The 24261-nt window shown below is 37.3% G+C and overlaps 1 protein-coding gene and 1 long non-coding RNA gene across 14 annotated transcripts in view; one reads left to right on the forward strand and one right to left on the reverse strand.

Annotated features, from left to right (window-relative positions):
- LOC117980231 (uncharacterized) overlaps positions 1 to 5943 on the reverse strand; it is a 28500-nt gene extending 22557 nt beyond the window's left edge. The window contains exon 1 of the long non-coding RNA XR_004671435.3: positions 5869 to 5943. This is a non-coding gene — a long non-coding RNA (uncharacterized LOC117980231). The remainder of the gene's footprint in view (positions 1 to 5868) is intronic.
- The window catches only part of ARB2A (ARB2 cotranscriptional regulator A), a 493453-nt gene that overhangs the window by 313699 nt on the left and 155493 nt on the right, over positions 1 to 24261 (forward strand). For all 13 annotated transcript variants that reach the window (XM_034959777.3, XM_063604384.1, XM_055112191.1 and 10 more), the window contains 2 exons: positions 12738 to 12854; positions 21001 to 21085. In XM_034959777.3, the coding sequence (XP_034815668.1) occupies positions 12738 to 12854; positions 21001 to 21085 (202 nt within the window). The remainder of the gene's footprint in view (positions 1 to 12737; positions 12855 to 21000; positions 21086 to 24261) is intronic.

The raw sequence follows: 24261 nt of genomic DNA on the forward strand, positions 1-24261 counted from the left end.
ATAAACGCTTCCTCAGTGTAAATTTTTCAGTGCTCTCATGCATCAGAGCTGTCAGATGTCTAAATGACGGGTTTCAGAGTTTTCCTCTTCCTGTTAGTGATCTGAAGTGCTACTCCAGTATTTTCCATTAGGGTGGATATTGATAGAGGAAACTTGTTGTATAGTGGACTGTTTATGGTTCACTAGTATATCAACTCAGAAGTGCTCTTTTGTTACATGTAGTGTATATACATGTTCTCTATCTGTGAAAGGAAGATGCAGCCATATACATAGAGGTAAGTAGCTACTTTAAATTCAATCCTGTCTTTTCTTCCACCCAATGTTTATATGGTTTTGTGCAGTAAGTGCAATCCCCAAAAGTCCTATCTCAAATAAACTTTTCAAACCATTTATTTCTGCAGACTTTCATTATTTCAGAAATGTGAGATGTGCCTTCATAAGAAAAATGTTTCCAGCATGTAATCCAAGTCGGATTTTAAAATCCCAACTTAAAGAATTGTCCCACATTTGTTGGTTGGGAAGTGTTCATTTAAACAGCCCTTAAAAGTTAGTTGAATAGAAGTTTCCTCAAGCAACAGTATTCACTTGCAGGGAACAGAAGTTTCAGGTATTTAGCATAAGTTCCTAGGTAGAAGAGCCATCTGGAGATCCTCGTTCAAATATTTTCAAACAATATAGAAGGCCTGTGACTTATACTTATTATAATGATGTCACTTTCTCATTTACAGATGGGTGTCAACCTCTCCCAGTATCTGGCAGCTGTAATAACCCACAATTGATTAACACATCCTGTCTTAAGAACATTTAAATGGTTTTTATTGAGCTGGTCAAGAACCACCCCCCACCATATAGGCCAATCACATTAGTGCTATACCATTTCAGCTTCATAAACCTGAGCTTACATTGAAGAAATGTGATCAAATGAAGATTACCCTGAATTTCTAGAGGCAAAAATTTAGAAACATTTGAGGGCATGAAACAACTAAGATTGGAAAAGAATCAAAATCTCAAATGTCTTTAGTCCCCAAATTTATATCGCACAGTCTTTATTTTCTTTGTATCATAGGGAATAAAGGCTGAGATTTGAAAAGTCGTCTTGCTACTTTTACAGTGACACCTCTCTGTCCATACTTATCCTTCCTTCCCCTACCAACACCATCAGGTTTCAGCGTGTTACGCCAGATGCTAAGTAGTGATGATTGCATACTTTATTTGAAGTTTGGGTTATTTTAAACTTAGATGCATTTAGTTTTGAAATCACAGGTATAACTTGCTTTATCTGACATATACATTTCATTTGAAATTCAGAAAATCCAATCATTCCCCATGGATTTATAGGATGATTTTTGAAATTTGTGATTTTGATTTTTTTTTTTTTTTTTTTTTTGCTTTTCAATAGTCTTCTGAAAGCAGACCTCACATTCTTTTAGCTCTGTGTTTTTCTCTTCATAATCCAACATTTAGTGGGTTAATATGGTGTCAGTGTGTAAGAGGTCTGAAATCTAAGATCTAAGAAAAATCTACTTGATCTCTTAGCTATTAGTGAGTCAAATCATGATGTGATCTTGAGTACATGAATAAGACAATGGAGTGTTAGCAGGTTGGAAGGAAAATTTAGATTTGAATGTAGAGGATTAAGATGGCAGATGGGGGCAGGACTAGTATGCAGCTCCCACTTGGATGGACAGAGCAGTGTGTGGAGGCTCACATCATGAATGTGTGCTCCAAGAACTACCACAGGAACATACCAAGAAAGCCAAGAGAATCCACAGACCCTCTGAAGGAACTGGATCACTGCTGCAGGCTCCCTGAGATACTGAAAAACTGTGAGTCTGCGTGCCTTCTCAACAAAAAGGCTCATGGTCTGGGTCAAGTTCTCAGCCCTGGTCACCGGCTGCCTAGAAATAGACTCGGTGCTGTTGTGGGGCATGGTGGGAGTGAGACTGGCCTTTAGGACTGTGGGCCGCATGGGAGCAGGGTGAGGCCTGTGACTGCCAGCTTTCCCCCACTTTCCTGGCAACCTGCATGACTCAGCAGAGGTGAACATAATCCCCCTGGGAATATTCCTTCACTGGACTGGTAAGCACAGCCCCACCCCCCATAGCAGCTGCAGCCAGCCTGCCAGAGGAGAGACTGAGCTCAGACACACCTATCCCTACCCCCACCTTGTGGTCCTTCTCTACTCACCCTGGTAGCCAAAGACAAAGGTCATAATCTCTTGGGAGCTCTATGGCCCTGCCCACCGCCTGAGTAACCTGAATACTTAACCAGGTGTCCCTAGGACAAGTTTAGATCCTGCCTATAGAACCACAGCTGATGTGCTCTTGAAAGTGCCACCTCATGACTGGAGACCAATCAACACAAAACCAGCACACAAAACACAACCAAGGACCCTCACAGAGTCCACTTCACTCCCTTGCTACCTCCACCGGACTAGGTGCTGGTATCCATAGCTGCAAGACCTGAAGATGGATCACATCACAGGACTCTTTGGAGACACTCCCAGTACCAACCAGAGCCCAGTAGCTCTGCTGGGTGTCTAGACCCAGAAGAGCAAAAACAACTACAGTGCAGCTCTCAGGAAGCCCCATTCTTAGGGGAAGCGGGAGAACACCACATCAAGGGAGCACCCTGTGGGACAAAAGAATCTGAATGGCAGCCCTTGAATCCCAGATTTGGACATAGTCTATCCAAATGAGAAGCAACTGGAAAAACATCTCTGGTAATATGACAAAACACGGTTCTTTAACATCCCCAAGAGATCATACCAGCTCACCAGCAATGGATCCAAACCAAGATGAAATCTCTGAATTACCAGAAAAAGAATTCAGAAAGTCAATTATTAAGCTAATCAAGGAGGCACCAGAGAAAGGTGAAGTTCAATTTTAAAAAATCAAACACATGATGTAGGATATGAAAGGAAAGTTCTTCAGTGAAATAGATAATATAAATTAAAAACAATTACAACTTCTGGAAATCAAGGACACACTTAGAGAAGTGCAAAATGCACTGGAAAGTCTCAGCAATGGAATCAAGCAGAAGAAAGAACTTCAGAGCTTGAAGACAAGGCTTTCGAATTAACTCAGTGTGTCAAAGACAGATTTGAAAGTAGGGTAAACAAATGCTATAATTTCTGTTATGGCCTGTGGTAGACACTGTGATGTGCTACTCAGTTGCACCTTCAATAAAGGACTTAACTGCCTCAGCCCTTGGGAGTGCTCTCAGCAGACATCCTTCAGCTGTCAGTCCCATCAGAGATTGCCTCAGCCACTTTGGTGCCCATACTCAAAGAACAGTGTGGTAGATTAAAGGCCAAGCCATCTAGACCCAACTTGGAACAACTCTGAAGGGCCATTTTGGGTTCTGAGCTCCCCAGGGGTTATGCAAGTCTGTAATGGGACCTGCATGCCACCTTAATTTCTCTCTCTGTTCATTCTTGCCTCATTCCCCTCCCTTCTTCAGATGTTGATTGTAACGACACACCTTAATATCCTGCATGCTAAATGTTGTCTTAGAGTCTTTCCTAGGGAACCAACCTGTGATGTAAGTCATTTCTAAATACATGAAACCAGACATTACTCTAGCTTCCTAACCATTACCTTCCCTGATCCATTTCTGTAAATAGCACTTTCATCAGTCCACACATAATTTTTGAGCACCTGTTATTTGCCAGTCATTGTGCAGGGAATGAGAATGTGGTGTTAACAAATATGGTTTTGCCCTCATGGAGCCCACATGAGGGCAAACAAATCCTTACTGGTTTTATAAGTATTTCAGAAGAAAAAAATACAGGATATTATGTACAAATAGCCATGGTACAAAGACGGGATCTGGAGTTAAAAGATGTAGGCTGCCTGCAGTGACTCACACTTGTAATCCCAGGGCTTTAGGAGGCCAAGATGGGAGGATTGCCTGAGGCCAGGAGTTCAAGACAAGCCTGGGCAACATAGTGAGCCCTTGTTTCTACCAAAAAAAAAAAAAAAAAAAAAAAAAAAAAATTAGCCAGAAGTGTTGGTGTACGCCTGTAGTTGTAACCACTCAGTAGGTTGAGGCGAGAGGATCACTTGAGCCCAGGAGTTTAAAGTTACAGTAAGCTGTGATCCTACCACTGCACTTCAGCTTGGGTGACAGAGCAAGACCCTGTCTCTTAAAAATAAAAATAGAAAAATCTAGCTATGCCACCACTAATTATGTGAATGTGGTATGCGTGGGTCACTTACTCTCTAGGCATCAGTTTCCTCATCCATAAAACAGGTACATAATCCCTCAGCTACCAACCTGTGTACTTAAAAAGGAATTGTTCTATCTAATGAGATAATCTATATATAAATACTCAGAATATGAAGGGTCTCTGTGGAATGTATCTTTTTTTATTTTTTTATTATTATTATACTTTAAGTTTTAGGGTACAGGTGCACAATGTGCAGGTTAGTTACATATGCATACATGTGCCATGCTGGTGTGCTGCACCCATTAACTTGTCATTTAGCATTAGGTATATCTCCTAATGCTATCCCTCCCCCTCCCCCCACCCCACAACAGTCCCCAGAGTGTGATGTTCCCCTTCCTGTGTCCATGTTTTCTCATTGTTCAATTCCCATCTATGAGTGAGAACACACGTGTTTGGTTTTTTGGTTTTGGTGTTTGGTTTTTTGTTCTTGCGATAGTTTACTGAGAATGATGATTTCCAATTTCATCCATGTCCCTACAAAGGGAATGTATCTTAACCTGCCTTCTTTCCTAAAATATGAGTTCTACCCAGAGGTCAGAAATCATGCCTTCCTCTGCTTTATAGTTATAATCTATTACCTAGAATTTTTTTCATAAAGTTTTGGTAAATTTTCTCACTTTTCTATCTAAGACTGTGTCACCATTTCAATGTCTTCTTCGCTGAGCCTGCCTTAGTTTTTTGGTTTGACAATGTTTAGTCCTAACTTACACTTTTATAGTGTATCTACTTCACATATATTCATTGTAATTTTCAAATCTGTGTTTTATAATATCTTGCCTACTCTGGTCAGTCATATTACATAATAAAATGTTTTAATCAAACAAGTCAACATGATGATCACTTATACTATTTTCTTATTATGCAAGTGACCCCTTTTACTTTTTCCTTACAATTAACTTGTCTCTTATATAATAGATACTAGCTGTTTTCTTGATTGGTAAAGCAAGTTTTTCAAACAGTCGCCTTCCCCTCCCCACCCCCAACCACATCACGTATTTTGTAGAGCATGTGTCTTCTTTCTCAACTCCCAGATTGTCAATCACTTAATGTTTGCTTTTTTTTTTTTCCTTTTCTTTTTCTTTTAAACCTATCTTACACATGCTTTTTTTGTTGTTGAGGGAGCTTGCACGTGGCAGCATGGTCTAGGCAGGAAAGGAAAAGGAAGTTATTACTGCTCTCTTCTGGCCGCCTGCAATAATAAATCATAACTTGCCTTTCCCTAACTGGTGGCTGGAGACTTATCTTCATAAACGCATGTGACCCAAGAAGTTTCAGTTTACATACCCTATCCCTTGGTGTTCTTGCCTATGGAGAGCCTTTTCCTTCCTGAAATTAAACAAAGATTGCAAGAATTGAAGCTAGGGCTTCAAAGCACAGGAAAAGAGAATGTTGTCTTATCCTGTTGCTACAGTGGAGATCCAGCTGGCCATGTTTACCTAACCAGGGTGTGAGACTGCTTGTCCATCTGTGAGGGGCTCAGCACAGTGCTAAGGCTTGCTCTTAAATTTTGAACTTAGAAACCTTTTGAAATACCTCTTGTGTGTTTTCCTACATAGTTATTTTTAGACAGTTTATACGTTTGGGGTATATGCTGAAATTGCTAAGCATTGAACAGAAGGAAACTTTATAAGCCTTACCTGTTTACCAGGGTAGCATTCAACATCGTGTTATATATACGATGATCAAATTATTTCCCATTCAAGCCAGAGCACTGTAACAGGGAAAGGAGACTCTATTATTAATTATGCCAGTTTAATAGTCATAAGCCAAGACTGTTCTGGGCAAACTGGAATCTATAGTCATCTTATTTGTACTTGATTGTTTCCTTTACAATATTTAATCGAAACCAAATCACTTTACAAAATCAGGGAAGTAGGGGTGGAGATGGGAGTAGAAGCTGTACGATACTTCAAAACTGGTATCCTATCAGTATGAATTTTGATGTCACTGAAGAGCACATAGATACCACATCTAAAAGGAAGGTTACATTTTAGAAATTAGAGATGAATGTCAAGGTAATAATAATAGCTGACATTATTGATTTCTTACATGCCTTTTCTCCTTTATGCTTCAGCAGCCCTATGAAGAGACTACTGGTATTATTCTCATTTGGGTGTTCTTACAAAGATTAACCAAAAATAAAAATCTAAGCACGTCTAATTCTAAAGCCTATGCATGCTTTTAACTATAACACTATACTGCCTTCCTCTGGACATACTCTGTATCTCTGTGATTATCTTTTTTTTAAAATACAGTCAGTTACACTACCTCTATGTAGGAAACAAGGTGGTAAAGGGACTCTTTCCCCCAGCGTGGCACTGCTGAGCCATGGCTTCGTGCTTTGTTTTCAGCTCAAGCCATTCTGAAAGGGTTCACTGGTGGGAGGAAAGTAGAACTACCACAGTATTGCTTCACCAATTCTGTTTTCATTGTCAAGTGCATAGTGGTATGACTGGTCTAGTGTGCTGATGACAGGATTTTAAATACACACAATCATCAGATCTTAGTACTTCTTAGTCATGCAGTTATAGAAGTCTTGCACCACGTAATCAAAGGAAAAAGCAGCCCTTCGTACATGTTTTCTTTGCAGGCCTGTGCCTTTTTTAAAGTAATATTTGTCATTAAGTGCATTTATAAACTAAACTTCTATTAGCTTCCTCTGTATGAGTGAGGATAATGCACTTTTCAAAGATTTGGAGTAGTTTACATGGCATATTTTTGTGGGATGACCTATTATAATTGTGTACTGTGTGCCATGTCCTCTGCTAGTTGCTTTACAGTTTGTTCATTTAGTACTCAAAATAATCCTATGACTTACGGGGATCTGTCATCTCCCATGACATTCACCTGATAAAGCTGAAGTACAGAAAAATAATTTACTCAAAGTATCATTACTAGAAGTGGCAGAGCATGGACTTGAACCCAGGGAATCTGACTCCACCGTCCTTGAATTTAACTATTGCACTTAACTTCCGAAGCTTCTACTTTCAAAATAGAAATTGTGAATGCAGATTAGAGGTGTGAACTGCAGGTAACAGGAGAGTTGAATGTCATACTCATCTGAATTTCCTGCTGGGCAGTTTGGTCTTCACATTTTATCTACTGAAGTGTGTGTATTTCATTATAATCACTAGAGGTGCTAGTGCCTAAGATAACAGAATCAAGGTTTTAGTGTTACACCAAAGATGGTATTTGTTCTCTTAGTAGCATTCTGTTGGGATAGACTTGTCCAAAAGAATCTTCAGGAAGAATAATACAAAGTAGTCTCTGACCTTAACAGAAAAGACTGCCAAACCCAGAGTTGACTGATAAGTCATCTACAGGGCACACTTGTAACCAGGTGGGCTTGGATAGCACAGGACAGAGTACCATGAAATGGAGAATATGCAGGCAGAAGTGTAAAGTGATAGGAGAGGTTTGTGATAAAATATTGTAGTTTATTAAACCACATAAAAACTGCACTCAAGTAGAAGCACTGAATGCAATTATGATCTGCTTAATGAAATTATGAAAAGGTACCAGCATTTTATACTTTTCAAGCCTTTGAAACAACTTAATCTGAAATTTTAACTCAAGGAGCTCTAGAGGGAGCTAATCTATTTATATACATGTATTTTTTTTAAAGGCATCTCAAACCTCAACTCTGCTATTAACCGGAGTGATGATTCATTCATGCTCATACGGTAGTAATGATCCTTGGATTTATAAACGTACAGTAGTGTCAGATCCTAATCTGATGCAAATATGTGTTATCTGATTTTCTTTTCAGAATATTATTTCCTGTACAAGTAATTCACATGCTGTAACCCTCACAGTACATATGTGTAACACATGTCATAATTTAAAAAGAAAGTAATGGCTTTTGCTGATAGAAGACTAAAATATTTTTTCAAAAACACATTTGAAACATATGATATATCCAAACATAGCTATGGGTCTGCACACACATATTTACATCCCTACCCCAACCCACACTGGCTCTTTTAGGAATTCCCTTGGACTTTAAAATATAAGAAGTAATTATTCTGAGTGTCATGGCTGCCAGGCTACAAATACAGGAAAATGAAATTATGCATCAGCTTCTTTTAGGTTAGGGTGAAGCCATCCCAATTTAGAGTCTCTTTCTCCTTTAGGTTGGGAGATTGAATTGGGTTGGATTTACAATTCCCATAACCCAAGGCCCTGGATTAGAGATATGCCAAAGACTTCATGGCAGAGCATCCCCATAACATCATCATCTCCCTGCCTTCAAAGTAAATTAAGGCATCTCTCTACCTTAATTCAGTATAAGTTAAATTAAATCATAATTCAATTTGGCAGAAGTAAAGGAATCTTTGTGTTTTCCTTTGCGGAAAGTCATTTATGGTGGAGTTCTGGAAGAAATGAAATCCAGAGAAATGCTAAAACAGTTTTTAAGCACAAAAAGGACATTGAAGAATGCTTAGGATGACATGAAGCATTTGAATTTGGCCAGGTATCTGTGAAGACAGTAGGCAGGTACATCATTTGAGGACCTTAGAGAAAGCATGGTGTGGTAAATTAGGTGGACAGAAAAGGTCTGCAGGATTTCTGGAGAGAAATGGTAGCAGCCCTGTGGAAGGCCTGCACTGCACATGGAAGGGAGCAGAGGTAGCCTTGCTGCCTCCGGCCCTCCCGCACCTCCCTTTGGTCCTCTGGTCTTCATCTCACCGAATGAATACTCCTATTATACTCAGACGAACTCATCCGTCTTGTCACTGTTAGTTAATTTTTTAACTCGTACTCTGCAAGAAAAAATAATGATAAACAGGATTTCCCCCCCTCAATTTCAGCCCCATCAACAATGTTAATAGTAATATGAACTTGCATACAGATGGCATATGCTTTTAATCTGTTCAAAGTACTGTACTTGATATTTAGTAGCTTAAACTTTTGCCAGACTAGGAGCATGCCACATAGTGAAGGAAAGAACAGATTAATTATGTTTAAGCTCAAGTGAAAACACTATGAGTGGATAAATGGGTAGAATTAAGGAAACAAAACTATCAGGTAACAGGGCCACATTTTTTTGTTAATGCTGAAATCATCAATATGATTTATAGGAATATCTAATTTTCCCTCTTACCCTAGACATTATTTATTTTAGAACTGTAATAATTTTAAAGTGCTATTGTCAGTTTCTCCTCCTGGCTGATTTCTATCTTGGCATGAATTTTAGAATTTCAACATTCCTTACTGATCTGGATCTTTTTACCATTTAAAAAAATGTCCAAGTGAATGAAATGCTGTATATATGAAAAGGGAATTAATCAAATGAGTTTATTTATGTAAGAGTGTTATGTATTACTGAGAAGTAGACCTCGTGTAATACAGATGAAAGAACATGACATATATCCAAGGTCAAGTCACGGTTTTATCACTTTGTGTCTGGGTGGCCTTTAACTGGTTTCTTAAACTGTCTCAGTTTACTTATCCACAAATAGGGAAAATCAACAAGTTTTGCCTACATTTCCATATTATTTGAGAGTAAAATGAGAATTAATTTGTATTTTATTTTGAAATTTGGAAACTGCTATTCAGATTAAAATAAATATTATACACAGACAAAAGCAATATTTTAATTGTAACTTTACAATGTATATCCTATTAAGCCATGGAACTTTAGGATGTTGATGTCCGAGGTATCAAAATTTGTCATCACTTCTATCCAACACTTGATACCACACTGAAGATATTATAACAAAAATGCTATGGATGTTGACCTTAAGTGTAATTATTCAAAGGGATCTCTTACTGGGTATTTCATCTTTCAAGAATATATGGAGACATTTAGATCACATGGTCTTATCTTTTTTACAGACTAAGATTCCTTTGAGAATCTCAAAGTTAAAGATCTTCTCCTCAAAAAAATATTCATATGCCCATATAGAAAGCATTTTACAAGGAATTTCAAGTTGTTTAATATCAATGGATCCTAATTAAATACTGCCACGTCCACCTTAGATTGTTATATAGAAGGACTTTGATGATATGGCTTTCCTCCCTTTCAGAGAGGGTTTTCCAGACTATTATGGTCTTCTGTTATAGACCATATTATAGAAGGTTTTTTCCTGCCCAGCTGTGCTTCTACTCATTCCTTGCTTTGGCTATATTTCATCTCAGGTCTGTCTCTTAAGCAAACCTGATTCTGTCTCCCTGCACCATTGCCTGTCTCCAGTATTTTTCATCAGTACTCATTCACAGTGGAAGAAGTAAGGGGGGACTGTGACCCCGACTAATAAATGCAAGAAGCAGAGGGTCTGGACAGAAATGGCAGTTGCAAGTAGTTCCAGGACTACTAAATTAGGCTGCAGCAAGGATGGAACACAGGTAAATAGTCCAAAAAGTTAGACTGTTAACATATTCACTTATTCACAATTCTACTAATCCTAAACAGTCAAATATTGGAAATTCTTTGCTACTGGGTTAATTTGTAAACCACTCTTCAGTAAGATCTTCTGGAATTTGGCCATTCCTCACCTGTAATAATAAAATATGAAAGTGATTTTTAAAGTGTAAAATGCTATAACAGTGTAAGAGAGTATCATATTGGATTATAATGTGACAGTGTGATGTGATGATAAATTGCGTGTTATCACTTCCACTGTATGAAACGTCAGCCAGAAAGACAGACTACAGATATTTTCCTCTAGTAGTCCCTCTAACAACTCTGTATTTTTCCATCTTGTAGAATTTTAATCCCCAGGTTTTCTACTTTAACACTAACTCCTCACCAATTCATTACTTCATTGTATCTCATTTCACAAATGGCTGTCAAGATTTAGTGTCTTCAGATGCTGTCTTAAATAAATCTGCATATGTTAACAACAACCACAACAAAATCCAGGTCAAATATTTTAAAACGCAAACATATCCTTAGAATACCAGAAAGGCATGTTCTTATTTTGTACTTCAGCAGCAATTGGTCTAGATCTCTAAAAGTGTTACCATTTAGAAAATGAGAATAAGGACATATAATTTCTTCATAAGCCAGTTGGATTCAGTATTGTGGAATTTGGGGTTTTATCATCTAATGTTGGTTTAAACTTTTATATGCTAGTGCCAATGTGATCCAATGATAATCTATTTGTAAAATAAAATCTAGAAGAAGGTAGCATACTAGTTAATAATTCATGTGAAGTATTAAATTAGAGTATTATTTTATGCTTTTAAAAGTATTATTGGTATTGCAGGATAAATTTTTGCAGCAATATTATGATGTTGGTAACCAATATTGATTTTAAGATTTTTATATTATATAAGCAGAAAACACAGGGCACAAAGACTTGAGGTGCAGAAATGTTGCTGAGGCAGCATTAACAGTGAGTTGGGTTCCCATTAGGTAGTATTCATTGAGACAGCATGTACATATGCTGGGCTTAAAAAAAATTAAGAGAGAGACATTTTAAATTCAGAACGCCAACAGGCATCCTTTGGTATCATAAGCATGGTGTGCAGTGTTCTTTCTCTGTATGAGCTTTCATCGCCATTCAGAATTCTCTTTTTTGAAGTGCACTATTATATTTTTGATAGACAATTCATAGAAATTAACAGCAAATGATAAAGAAATTGTTCTTTTTTTCAATAAAAGAATTTAGAGGGAGAAAAGACATTTGAAGCAAAAAAAAGAACATTATTATGAAATGCAAGGTTACTATTTATGATATTTTAACTGCAATTTTTATAGCTTTCTTACATTTATTACACCAAATTAGGGCCACTAGTGTAGTAGATTAAAACCTTTTTTCATTTCTTTTGATGTAGAAATTTTAGCTTTTAATTTCTTTATCTGGCAGACCACTGATGAATTCATCGGTATCTCCAAGCCAAGCAAATCTTTTTTTGTTATTTTAGAAGCTATTTTGTTTTGTAGAAATAGCATTCTATAGGAAGAAGTTATTATAAAATGTAATGTTTGCCAACATAAAGAAATATGCTGGAAAGCAAAATTAATAGGCTTTGAATGAAAAATATCTTTGTGGGCATTTAAAACACCAAGGAATTACAAGGCCATGGTGAAGAGCAGGCTAGTTAAATTGGAAAAGTCAAAGCAAGATATCTTTCTTTACTGATGTGCCATCTACTGAAAATTAGTAGAAGTTAGTCCTAAGTAGCTAACAGTGAACCCCGGGTACTAACTTCCCTGAAGCACTGAAATAGGAAGTGGTGGAAGAAACTTGTAAAAGAAACCCTCAGGGATTCCCCTGTGATCCCTTTAATCCTCGAATCGTCAAACCACATGGAAAATAATAGAGCTGCGTAGTTCTAAGACTTAAGTGGTATTTTTTTAAATGAAAATATTAGGTCTTTTCACATCTCTGGACAAGAATAGGGTATGTGTTCAATGCAAAAAAGAGTAACTTTGAACCAGAGATGCATATTGCTTTTTCATTTTTAATATAATATTATTGTTATCTCTGACTAAGCAGGCTGCACCCAGTAGGAAAAACAATTATAGCCAATATTTTATTTTCCTTTTTTAAAACAGATGATTCAACGAGAAGCAGATGTAAAAAATAAGGTAACTGCTGTGGCATTGACAGACTCTGTTCACAATGTGTGGCATCAAGAAGCTGGCAAAACGATTCGAGAATGGATGAGAGAGGTGAGACTTGGTTTTTTTTAGTGCTGAGATGAATGGGTGTGAGCCTTTATATCTTGAGCCCCCACCAACCTGTAACACCTCCCATCCTCAAACTCCCTTTCTAGAGGCAGAACATTGAGAGGAAATAGAAAAAGCTAGACATGCTTAAAATAATAATAGAAAACCCATGTGAAGACCTAATATTTTTGAAAGCTCCCCTCCCTTCTTTTTGGTTTTCTATAGAACACTATATGTGTATAGTGTTCAATCTATGGTAGGAACTTTGGCTGAAAAAGGTCATGGAGTTAGGAGATTCTTATTCCCTGTTGCTTAATTTTTCCACCAGTTATTTAGCATTGGTGCTATTTAGTTACGAGAAAGACGCATAAGGTACACTTAGTCTCCTTTTCTTCTTGAAAAGGCAGTCAGTATGTGCCACTCTTAAATGGATTGGCTGACTACATCCAGTAGAGGGAAGAGAAGAAAAAAGCTGAAATACTGTTATGCCAGACCCTTGAGCTAAGAGAAACCCAGGGGCTAGCCATGGTTCAGCCTCAGGCTAAGAAAGCTTCTTTTCACACTTCCTAAGGGCTGGTGAACCTGAAAACTAACAAGGATTCATTGAATATGCTCCCATTATTACTATTTTTTAACTTTCAGCCTGTTATATTTTTTATTCCTATGACAGATATCCAGCTGAAATTTTCTTTTATTTTTATTTATCTTTCTGATATTATAAGCAGTTGGCATCAGCCACCCCGTGCCATAGTAATTGTTTAATCAAATCATTTACTTATATAGTATGAATGAGCTGATTGACCTTCCTGGTTTTCTTCCAGTTTTTCTTAATAGAATACCTAGTGGCTCTTCAGCTGACACCATAGGACTGTGTGGTGGGTAAATTCTACCAGCCTTCATGGTACACTGTAAGGACCACAGAGTTAATGTTTGAAGAGATAGAAAAATTAGGCCAAATAATTTCATAGTAGCATTATATTATCACCAGTCTGTTATCACTTGTTTTTCTGCATTAGAAAAAGTACTTTCATCATACAAAAGTCTAAAATATTTTTATCCCAGTCCTCTTAATACTATAAACATGTAAAGATGGGTTTTTTAAATCTTTTCTAACATGTAGGTGTTTGATGACCATATAGAAAGCTCCTAGCATTATATAAATAGTAAGGTTAATAAATGAGCTGTTAGTAACTTTTCCCCGCACACATAACTAGTATGGAATTTGATACTTGGCTCAAACTAAAAACTTCCTTACTCATGAGTTTTTCATTCCAGATGACAAATATAACAAAATTTATTTAGGTTTACTTTTTAAGTATTTCTAACTAAGGCTGGATTAGGTGTTCGTTTCAAAAATCAGAATATATTAATCTGTGTAGCTTCCATCTAATTGACTAGACAGCAGTTGAACTCATCATAATTTAATCAAGCCTGCCATTAATTTCTTTGCAAGCATAGCTTTCGTAAAATTTATAAAATTTTATAAATGCCCTAGTTCTTGGATAGTTCTCTCAGTTCCCTCAATTAAGCCTTAGGGAAGCAATTTGAAGAGTTTTGTATTTTGACCTATCAAAATTGAAATCCCAGCTCAATCACTTATATAACTTTGTAGTTTTAAGCAAGTTATTTTATCTCTTTGAGATTCAATTTTCTCATCTGTAAACTATAATACCTACCTTGCAAACATGTTGGAAAATAACGTATGTAAAGAAATAGCACAGTTCTTGGCACTTTAAAAAAGTTCGGTAAGTTATAGCTGTTGTTGTTACAGTCTCACTCCCAAATAATATAAAACACATAAACTGTATTCATCTTTTGTTTTTATGAATGGTTTGCCTATTCAAAATATCTTACAAAGGGAAACGGGGTGACATACTGGAAGTAATTCAGAACAAGCATATGGGAGAACTAAATTTTGATAATGACTCTGGCTAGGTAAATCAATAATTAAGAATCTAGCATGTACCAGCTAATTTGCTAAGATTTGTAATCCTGGAAAAGCCACTTCATCTTTTTGGGTCTGTTTCATAATTGAATTGGAAACAATAATTCCTATTCCATCTACTTCATGAAATATTGTGAGAACCAAAGGTGATAATCAAGGATGAAAGCTCTTTGAAAAGCAAATGGTACTATATAAAGAAATGAGATGTGTTATCATTGAAAACACTGTAATATCTCAGAGATTTAAATTATTAGATCATGCCTGATGGAGCTTTGAAATTACCCCTATTCAGTGATCTTCTCCAAAAAGAGAACAAAAAGAGAGACTGTAAAAGCGTATGACAGGTATCCTTGTAGGAACCTACCTAAATGTGTGACCTCTTGTAGAGAAGATTACAGTGTGGGTTGGCAAGATAAGAGTCCAGTGTTTCCAAACTCTCAGGATGAAACTTCCTCCCCTTTTCTTTCTCCTTTCTTATTTCCTATCCCCTCTGCAAGACTCCTTGAAATAACGAAGAGAAACAAACCTGGATTACAGGAAAGGGCTGTTGTCTTAAGCATGGGTGTTGGAAAGTTTTTTGTTTTGTAAGTATGTTTAAGTATGTTTAAATTAATGTGATACATGTAAGTGGCCAATAAACATATGAAAAAATGCTCGACATCACTAATCATCAGAGAAATGCAAATTAAAACCAAAATGAGATACCATCTCATACCAATCAGAATGGCTACTATTTAAAAAAAAAAAACAGATGTTGGCAAGGAAAAGGGGATTCATATACACTGTTGGTGGGAATGTAAATTAGTACAGCCTCTGTGGAAAACAGTATGGAGATTTCTCAAAGAGCTAAAGATAGAAGTACTATTTGATCCAGCAGTGTCACTACTAGGTATCTACCCGAAGCAAAATAAGTCATTTTACCAAAAAGACATCTATACTGGTATGTTTATCGCAGTGCTATTCATGATAGCAAAGTCTTGGAATCAACCTAAGCATCCATCAAAGGATGACTGGATAAAGAAAATGTGGTACATATCTAAATATATGTATATAGATATATATACTGTGGAATACTACTCAGCCATAAAAATGAATGAAATTATATCCTACAGCAACATGGATGGAACTGGAGGCCATTATCTTAACTGAAATCACTCAGAAACAGAAAGTCAAATACCACATGTTCTCACTTCTAAGTGGGAGCTAAACTATGGGTACATATGGACATACAAAGTAGAATAATAGACATTGGAGACTCCAAAAGGTGGAAGGTGGAAGATGAAGGATGAGAACTTACCTATTGAGTACGATGTACACTATTTGGGTGACAGTTACACTAAAAGCCCAGACTTTACTACTATGCAGTATATCCATGTAATAAAAATGCACTTGAAACCCCTAAATCTATAAAAATAAGAAAGGATGTGATAAAGTTACTGATGTTATGTATCCATTTTATAAAAAGCTAATTTTTAAACCTACCAATTTAGCACACAGAACAAAGGTTAAGTAATATATTATTGTATTACTTGTGTAATTTCTAAATATTAGTAACAGTTTCCTTTAAAGAAAGAAGGTCAGGCCAGGCGTGGTGGCTCACACCTGTAATCCCAACACGTTGGGAGGCCAAGGCAGGTGGATCATCTGAGGTCAAGGGTTCAATCCAGCCTGGACAACATGGTGAAACCTCGTCTCTACTGAAGATACAAAAATTAGCCAGGCGTGGTGGCAGGCGCCCGTAATCCCAGCTACTCAAGAGGCTGAGGCAGGAGAATCACTGGAACCCAGGAGGTGGAGGTTGCAGTGAGCTGAGATCATGCCATTGCACTCCTGCCTGGCCAACAGAGCAGAAGCTCCAAAAGAAAGAAGGAGAGAAAGAGAGGGAGGGGAGGGGAGGGGAGGAGATGGGAGAAAGAGAGAAAGAGAAAGAAAGGTCAAAGAGTAGCATACTTTGAGCAATTACTCCAAGTGAAACCTATCCTGAACTAAAAGACAACGCATAGATGCTAAGCCAGCCTCTTGAGGAGAGAGAGGTAAAAGGTAAATGAAGGCAGCTCCTGAATTACTTCTTACTTCAAACCCCAGGACTGTCTAGGCTGAGTGGGCAAATGTTTCCCAACATACCCCTGGCCTCTGAAATTCTCCAGCCACACCAGATGTGCGCCTCTACATAATAGTTGTGAACCCTTCCTATCACCATTCAACTCTGAGTGTAGGGCTTTAGAAACTTGACCTAGTGAACCATAGTTGTATTTGTCCGAGGACACAAAACCTTTCACATTAAAAATCAGCCTTTAAAGCAATGGCGATTTACAACTCAGACAAATGCAATAAAAATGAATAAAAATCAAGCCTCAACCAAGGTAGTAAGCATCTCCAAATACCTCCAGACACCTTGCACAGGAATAGCTACTACCTGCTTTTCTCTTTAAATATAATATACTAAATTGTAATGTTTTTATTTAAAAAAAATTATTTCAAACCTACTCTGAAATATTGTTGACCCTTGGTTCAAATGTCAAAGGGAATCACTCAGCACTGGGGCCTGTAGGCATTTCTAATCCATATCAATAGCTCCCCAAATTTTGGATGTTACAAAAAGGAAAATGTACAACCACAAAAATCTATAGGATCATCATTTTAGGGTAAAAAAATGTTTAAACTGAAAACACTTAGCTTTAAGAAATACTTTCTACATTACCTATTTTTCTCTTTTTCCTTCAGACCCAGAGAAACATTAGTAATGCGATCCGTCCCTATCTGCCCGCCCTGGCCAAGGACTTCTTTCTCTATGCTTGTTTGTTAGGGGAGGCTGCATCTGAGACTCAAGCATGGCGCTATTGGTACCTTGAGTTCAACATACCTTGTTGCCTATTCATGGGACCTGAGAATAAATCTCAGGGGCTGCTAACCCTGTCCAGCATGTTTTGAATTTAGATAGGGCTTTCCTAGTGGGCTGCCTGCATCACTACTCGGAACACTTTTGTAGTGTTCATCTCAACTAAAAATTGGGATGGGGACAAACGGGGGCCTTGAAAAAAGGGATACGTAAGTATTAGAAAAGCACCAAAAGACACTTGACTTCTAAACTATAGTAACACATTTCAGAATAGGGAGTTAGATTTGATAAAATAAAATTTCAGACAGATTGAATTTAGATATAATAGCTGTATGTCTTTCTTTGCATATGTTTATTTTATTTCATTATGCTCTATCATATAGCAAACATTTAACTTGTTTTGCCCTTTTTTCTATATACTTTTTGGGGTAAAAATGCCACATGCCCCTGCACGCGCGCGCACGCGCGCACACACACACACACACACGCACACACACTCTGAAATGACCATATCAAATCTGTATAGTTCTGCACAGGTACTTGGTCATTGCAGAGAACTTTTGGACATACTCACTTTAATTATAGGATGTTAAACTTCTGTCCAGTTTTTATGAGAGATCAAAGCCTTAAACATGTAGCTAGATAAAAACTGAAATTTTACAAACATAAAATGTTAACTTATATTTTGCTTTAAGTGTTTGAGTTAAAGGTGAGCTGAGCAAACTGGACAAAAGTTCATTTTGTTCAGCTTTTTAAAGTAACAATTTAGAAAATGATTAATCCTCTGCATACTGTAATGTGCCATCACTTATATTAATACTAGAAAGTCCTATAAGACATAGTTTTACATATGTGAAGTGTAGGTGAGCAGTAGGAAGACCGACATATCACCTGGTTAATAGCTGACTTTCTTCAGATTTGGAGGTACTAGTTGGATGAATAATAATTAAAATACATACAGTACCTAATCGCTGCCTGTCTGTCGGTAGTGCTAATTGCTGTCATTGAAAAGACTGAATTGTTTTAAAAAAAGAGAGAGAAAGAGAAAGTCATTCTTCATTGAAGCTATCTCCCTGTGTCATTGGGAGCCTATTTTTAGTACCTATAGAAGTCATGATTTTTGAATTTATTAGGGGCTGTGATGAATGATAAAACAAATCATCCATTTACATATCTTGACACTGCTTTGGAGAATACTTATTTCTTACAAGCAAGTGTCACATTGTATATAAAAGCTGGCTAATTGTGTGCTAATCTTCTGCATTATCTAGAACTCTCTGATGTGGTATTCTATCAATGGTAATATTAATTTTACTTATTTCAAATGTATGAAATATCTTCTAAAACCCTATTTCTTTTATAGTTTCTACTCTTACATTGTGTAATTTTGCATTCAACTGCTAATTAAGATTAGGAGAGCACATTATAGAATATGTATCCATTTTAAACCATCAAGCTTTTGTAATGCATGAAAAATACTAATATTTTATCCATTTTAAATGTAACAAGAGAGAAAGTATTTAAGAACATTACTAGATGTTATGTTTGTTTTCATGGTTTTTTTTCCTACACAGTTCAATAGTTTCATTGATCTACTGTTTCTTACAAAAATCTGCCATGCTTTGTGAACTTCACTTTCTAATCTCATACAGCAACCCTTCCTTTATGTTATTCCTGCTCTCCCTGGTCCCAGAACAGTAGGGTTGCCTTGACAAATCTATTCAAAAGCCATTCCTCGGCCTTTATTGGTGAGGACTGGGGCCTTTGAAATTCTCTCCTCACTGCAACACAGCTGACATCTTCTTCCAGACAGAATGAATTAAGGAAATACAATAAGACACTTGATCTACCAGTCAAGGATCTTTCCACAGTGAGGACGGATTCCATGGTGCACAACCAGGGAAGCAAGCATCTAAAAATACACAATACATGCTTGTTTACCAGAATAGCAATCAGCGATTTTGGCAAAATGATTGATGGGATGATTTCTTTAAAAAAAAAATCTGTCTGGAAATTCATTGTGTGTGTGAGAGTGTGTATGTGTGTGTGAGAGAGTGTGTATGTGTGTGTGTGTTGAGACATTTTTTAGAAACCATATGATGATAATCACATATTTTTAGCCAGACTTCAAATACAGACTTAAAATGTATAAAAGGAATATAGATTATTTTATTTATCTGAATTGTAAATCGTTACCTTACATCGTTACTATTAAAAATTACCTAATTTTTAATATTGGAGGCTTTGTGTCCATATACACACAGCTACAACTCACCAGATGGTGATTTATTATTATTATTATTATACTTTAAGTTTTAGGGTACATGTGCACAATGTGCAGGTTAGTTACATATGTATACATGTGACATGCTGGTGCGCCGCACCCACTAACTCATCATCTAGCATTAGGTATATCTCCCAATGCTATCCCTGCCCCCTCCCCCCACCCCACAACAGTCCCCCGAGTGTGATGTTCCCCTTCCTGTGTCCATGTTCTTTACAACTATTTTGATACAGCCTTCATTAAAGCAGGTCAAAGTAAAAATTTTAAAATAGTATTTTTATATGGGTCAGATTTTGAGGAGTAAATACAAAATTCATTTCTTGTGGTATTACACAAAGAATATAGTTTGAAAATTGGCTATTCTTTCTTGAATATTCACATTAATATTTATTTTAATCTGAAAGTCAAAAATGGATACTTTTTTATTTTCCCTTAATTATAGTACCTTTATTTGTTTACTGCTTGGCCATCTAAACTTCACTTGGAAATATATTGCATCATGGTTCATGGAAGGTTACATGTCATCTATTTTATTTATTTATTTTTTGAGACGGGGTCTCCCTCTGTCACCCAGGCTGGAGTGCAATGGCACGCTCTCAGCTCACTGCAACCTCTGCCTCCTGGGTTCAAGCCATTCTTCTGCCTCAGCCTCCCAAGTAACTGGGACTACAGGCATGCACCACCACACCAGGCTAATTTTTGTATTTTTAGTAGAGAAGGAGTTTCACCATGTTGGCCACGCTGGTCTGGAACTCCTGACCTCAAATGATCTGCCCACCTTGGCCTCCCAAAGTGCTGGGATTTCAGGTGGGAGCTACCACGCCCTGCCCTTACATGTCATCTTAATATCAGCACAGATGATTTGCTGAATTGTAAAACGAACAAACAAAAGGACCTTTTTCAGAGTCATGTTAATTATGAATAATTACTGACTGTTTACATAAGAAAAAAATGTTAAGTGTATGGAAAATAAATTGAATACACTCTAGTGGTTGATTTTATAGGATAAATTAAACTCTCCCTAAAAATTCCATCTTGGCTTAAATTGTATCTCAACAATATTGTCTCTATTACATTGCAGAACTGTTGTAATTGGGTCTCTAGCTCAGAACCATTAGACACATCAGTGGAGTCCATGCTACCTGATTGCCCCCGGGTCTCAGCAGGTATGTGTTTGATGAGAGATATATGATTGCTGTTGTTTTTCAGGGTGAAAAATATGCTAATGAAATGTAGAATTCTGTTTTGTGAATTAGTTTGTTTTTATCTTTGAGTTGTTGGATGAATTATTGGTAATGTTATGCATGGGTAGAATCCACTATCACATATTTGTTAAGTAGCTTAAAATGCTTACCAACAAACTCAGTAAGATGAATAGGTGAAACAATTCAAGAGTAGTATAGACAACTGCTGTTGAAGCTTAGAGAGATAAGACATACATATATGAATACCTAAACAACAAGGATTGGGCAGACATACAAGATCTTTCATAGGATATGTGTCTCTGAGTTCCAACTCAATGATGTGACAGACAGTCAAGGATGTTGTGTGTCCTAGAGACCTTAGAAAAAAATACTTCATGCAAAGATTTTAGTTGGTTCTTGTGTTAGATAGACTCTGGACTGTGGGAAAACATGCAAGATGGCATCCTGTGCAAAGGAGACAGAGCAATTTAAGGAGCAACAGCAGGAATGGATCTGAAGATGTTCACAGGGAACAAAGGCAAGACTGGACTGCCTACTGAAAGGGAAGAGGTGAAGAGATGAGCAGGTTAGGAGCAGTTGGGCTCTAGGAAGTTTAAGGATAGCACTGATTTCCAGCCTAAAGGCTTTGTATTTGAGTCACTAGGTAAGAAGAGAGAGTGACATTTGTTAGCTTTCTGGTTTTGACTTTCACAGTTCTCAGCCAAGTGAGCAGTGGCATCTCGTTATAACTGATAGCAGAAATGGGTTTGCTGTGGCCATGGGTACTGGAGAATGGGTAAAAGTTTGGAACACAAACTACTTTATGTTAACAATCACAAGTGATAGCTAATCACTGAGTACTTAAAGTTGAAAATATGTGTACATATTTGAAGAAAATAATTTGGAGAATAGTTCAGATTCTAGGTATAGAACTATTGTTATAATTAAACGTCACTGTCATTAATACCTAAACTTCAACTGAGCTTCACTATCATTACAGCTGAATTTTATAAGTCTATAAGCCAGGGTTCAACCACAGAGACAGAACCACTAGAAGATGTATATGCTACTATACACACACACAGAGACAGACATATACACACATATACTCATGCACATATGTATATATGTGTGTTCCTAAATATTATACAATTGATTTTCATTATTTATGCTAGTTATATAATGTGAAGTCACTGAAAACACTGAATTAGCAAATAATCATTGCTCCTAGATGAAATACAAGGCCAGGTTCCTGTGAGCTTCTGGTCACATTTTTGTCAGCCAATCAATATGTAAACTTTGTTTATGTGTGTTTCTGTTTAATGACACCTTATTTAATATATATTGTTGATTCATTAACATTGAGCTCATGGCCAGCAGCACTGTAACTCAGGCCTGAATGAAGCTAACACATATTTTCTCCATAAGACATATCACAGCCTTCTTGTGCTTAGCAACACTTCACAGCACTTCAGCACTACATTTGGGGGCTATTGTAAACAGTGAAACCAAAAAAAAGGCACAAAAATAGAAAAATGTGGCACTAAATAGTCTATAAAAAGGATACTTGTTTACAATGTAAGAACTGAAACAAGAAGGCAGAGCATGACCTTGTTCAACCTTAATTAAGAATGGATGACTCAAATTTTTCACCATTCTGCCCATGAGTAGCACTTTTAATTTCCTCAAGAATTTTTCCTTTGCATTCACTACTTGGCTAACTGTTTAGTGCAAGAAGCCTAAATTTCAGCCCATCTTGGCTTTTGACACGCATGTCATCCTAAGCGGAATCATTTTTAGCTTTTGATTTAAAGTGAGAGATATGCAACTCTTCCTTTCATCTGAATTCTTGAAGGCCGTTGGAGAGTTAGTCATTGGCCTCATTTCAATATTACTGTGTTTCAAGGAACAGGGAGGCCCCAGGAGAGGGATAGGGACGGGAGGACTGCTCAGTTGGTGGTGCAGTCAGAACACCTTTATCAATTAAGTTCACTGTCTTCTATGGGTACAGTTTGTGGCACCTCAAAACAATTACAGTAGTAACATTCAAGATGACTGATCAAGGCCGAGTGTGGTGGCTCATACCTGTAATTCCAGTACTTTGGGAGGCCAAGGTAAGAGGATTGTTCAGAGCCAGGAGTTTGATACCAGCCCAGGCTACAAAGCAAGACCTTGTCTGTCTCTCCAAAAAAATTTTTTAGTATTAGCCAAGTATGGTGGTGCACACCTACAGTCCCAGCTATTCAGGAGGCTGAGGCAAGAGGATCACGTGGGCCTAAGAGTTCAAAGCTACAGTGAGCCAGTGAGCTATGATTGTACTACTGTACCCCAACTTAGAAGACAGAACAAGACCCCATCTCTAATCACAGATTACCATAACATATGGTAATCATGGAAAAGTTTATTAGCACAGGGAGACACAAAGTGAGCACATGCTGTTGGAAAAATGGCTCCTATAGACTTGCTTGATGCAGTGTTGCCAGAAAACTTGAATTGGTTAAAAAAAAAATCAGTATCTGTGAAGTGCAGTAAACTGAAGCACAATAAAATGAGGTGTGCTGTGTTCTCAGCAAGCACCATAGTTGGTCAAGACTCTTTGCCTGGTGAAATGATCCACACTTTCATTCTCGAAGAGTTTGGGCCATTAGCGTCCTGCCTGAATTAGGTGATCATAGTATGCTATTGACTTTAGTTACAGAAACTACTTACAGGTACTCTGGAGCATTTCCTGCATTGCAGAGATATTACTTATTACCCATTGTGTAGTAGCAACTACGTTTTCCTTTGGAAATCAGGATTTATCACCCATCCAGTATAGTGCTCCCATCCAGTACATCCATGTCCTGTTGATTCAGTGGCATAAGGAGACCAAAGTGGCAACATTGCAGTCTCAACTTCCAGTTCTAAGGAATTATTATTATGTCACCTAATGGAAACATATCTCCTTTTTGGAACTAAGACCTTTAGACCAGCAGAGTCTGAAGTAATGGGCATGGGAAGCAAGACCTCTACTAGTGGATCACTAAAGTTAGAGGGAAAAGAAGGCAGTCCCATATCTATGCCTTTATTCCCAGAATTGGGGCAAATAGCAACATATATTAAATGCTGATTTAGAGAAAAGTCCATATTTGGAGGATATTGTCCAGCCACACAAGGTG

The sequence above is a fragment of the Pan paniscus genome, chromosome 4, assembly GCF_029289425.2.
Source record: "Pan paniscus chromosome 4, NHGRI_mPanPan1-v2.0_pri, whole genome shotgun sequence".
In the NCBI taxonomy this organism is placed as follows: domain Eukaryota; kingdom Metazoa; phylum Chordata; class Mammalia; order Primates; family Hominidae; genus Pan; species Pan paniscus.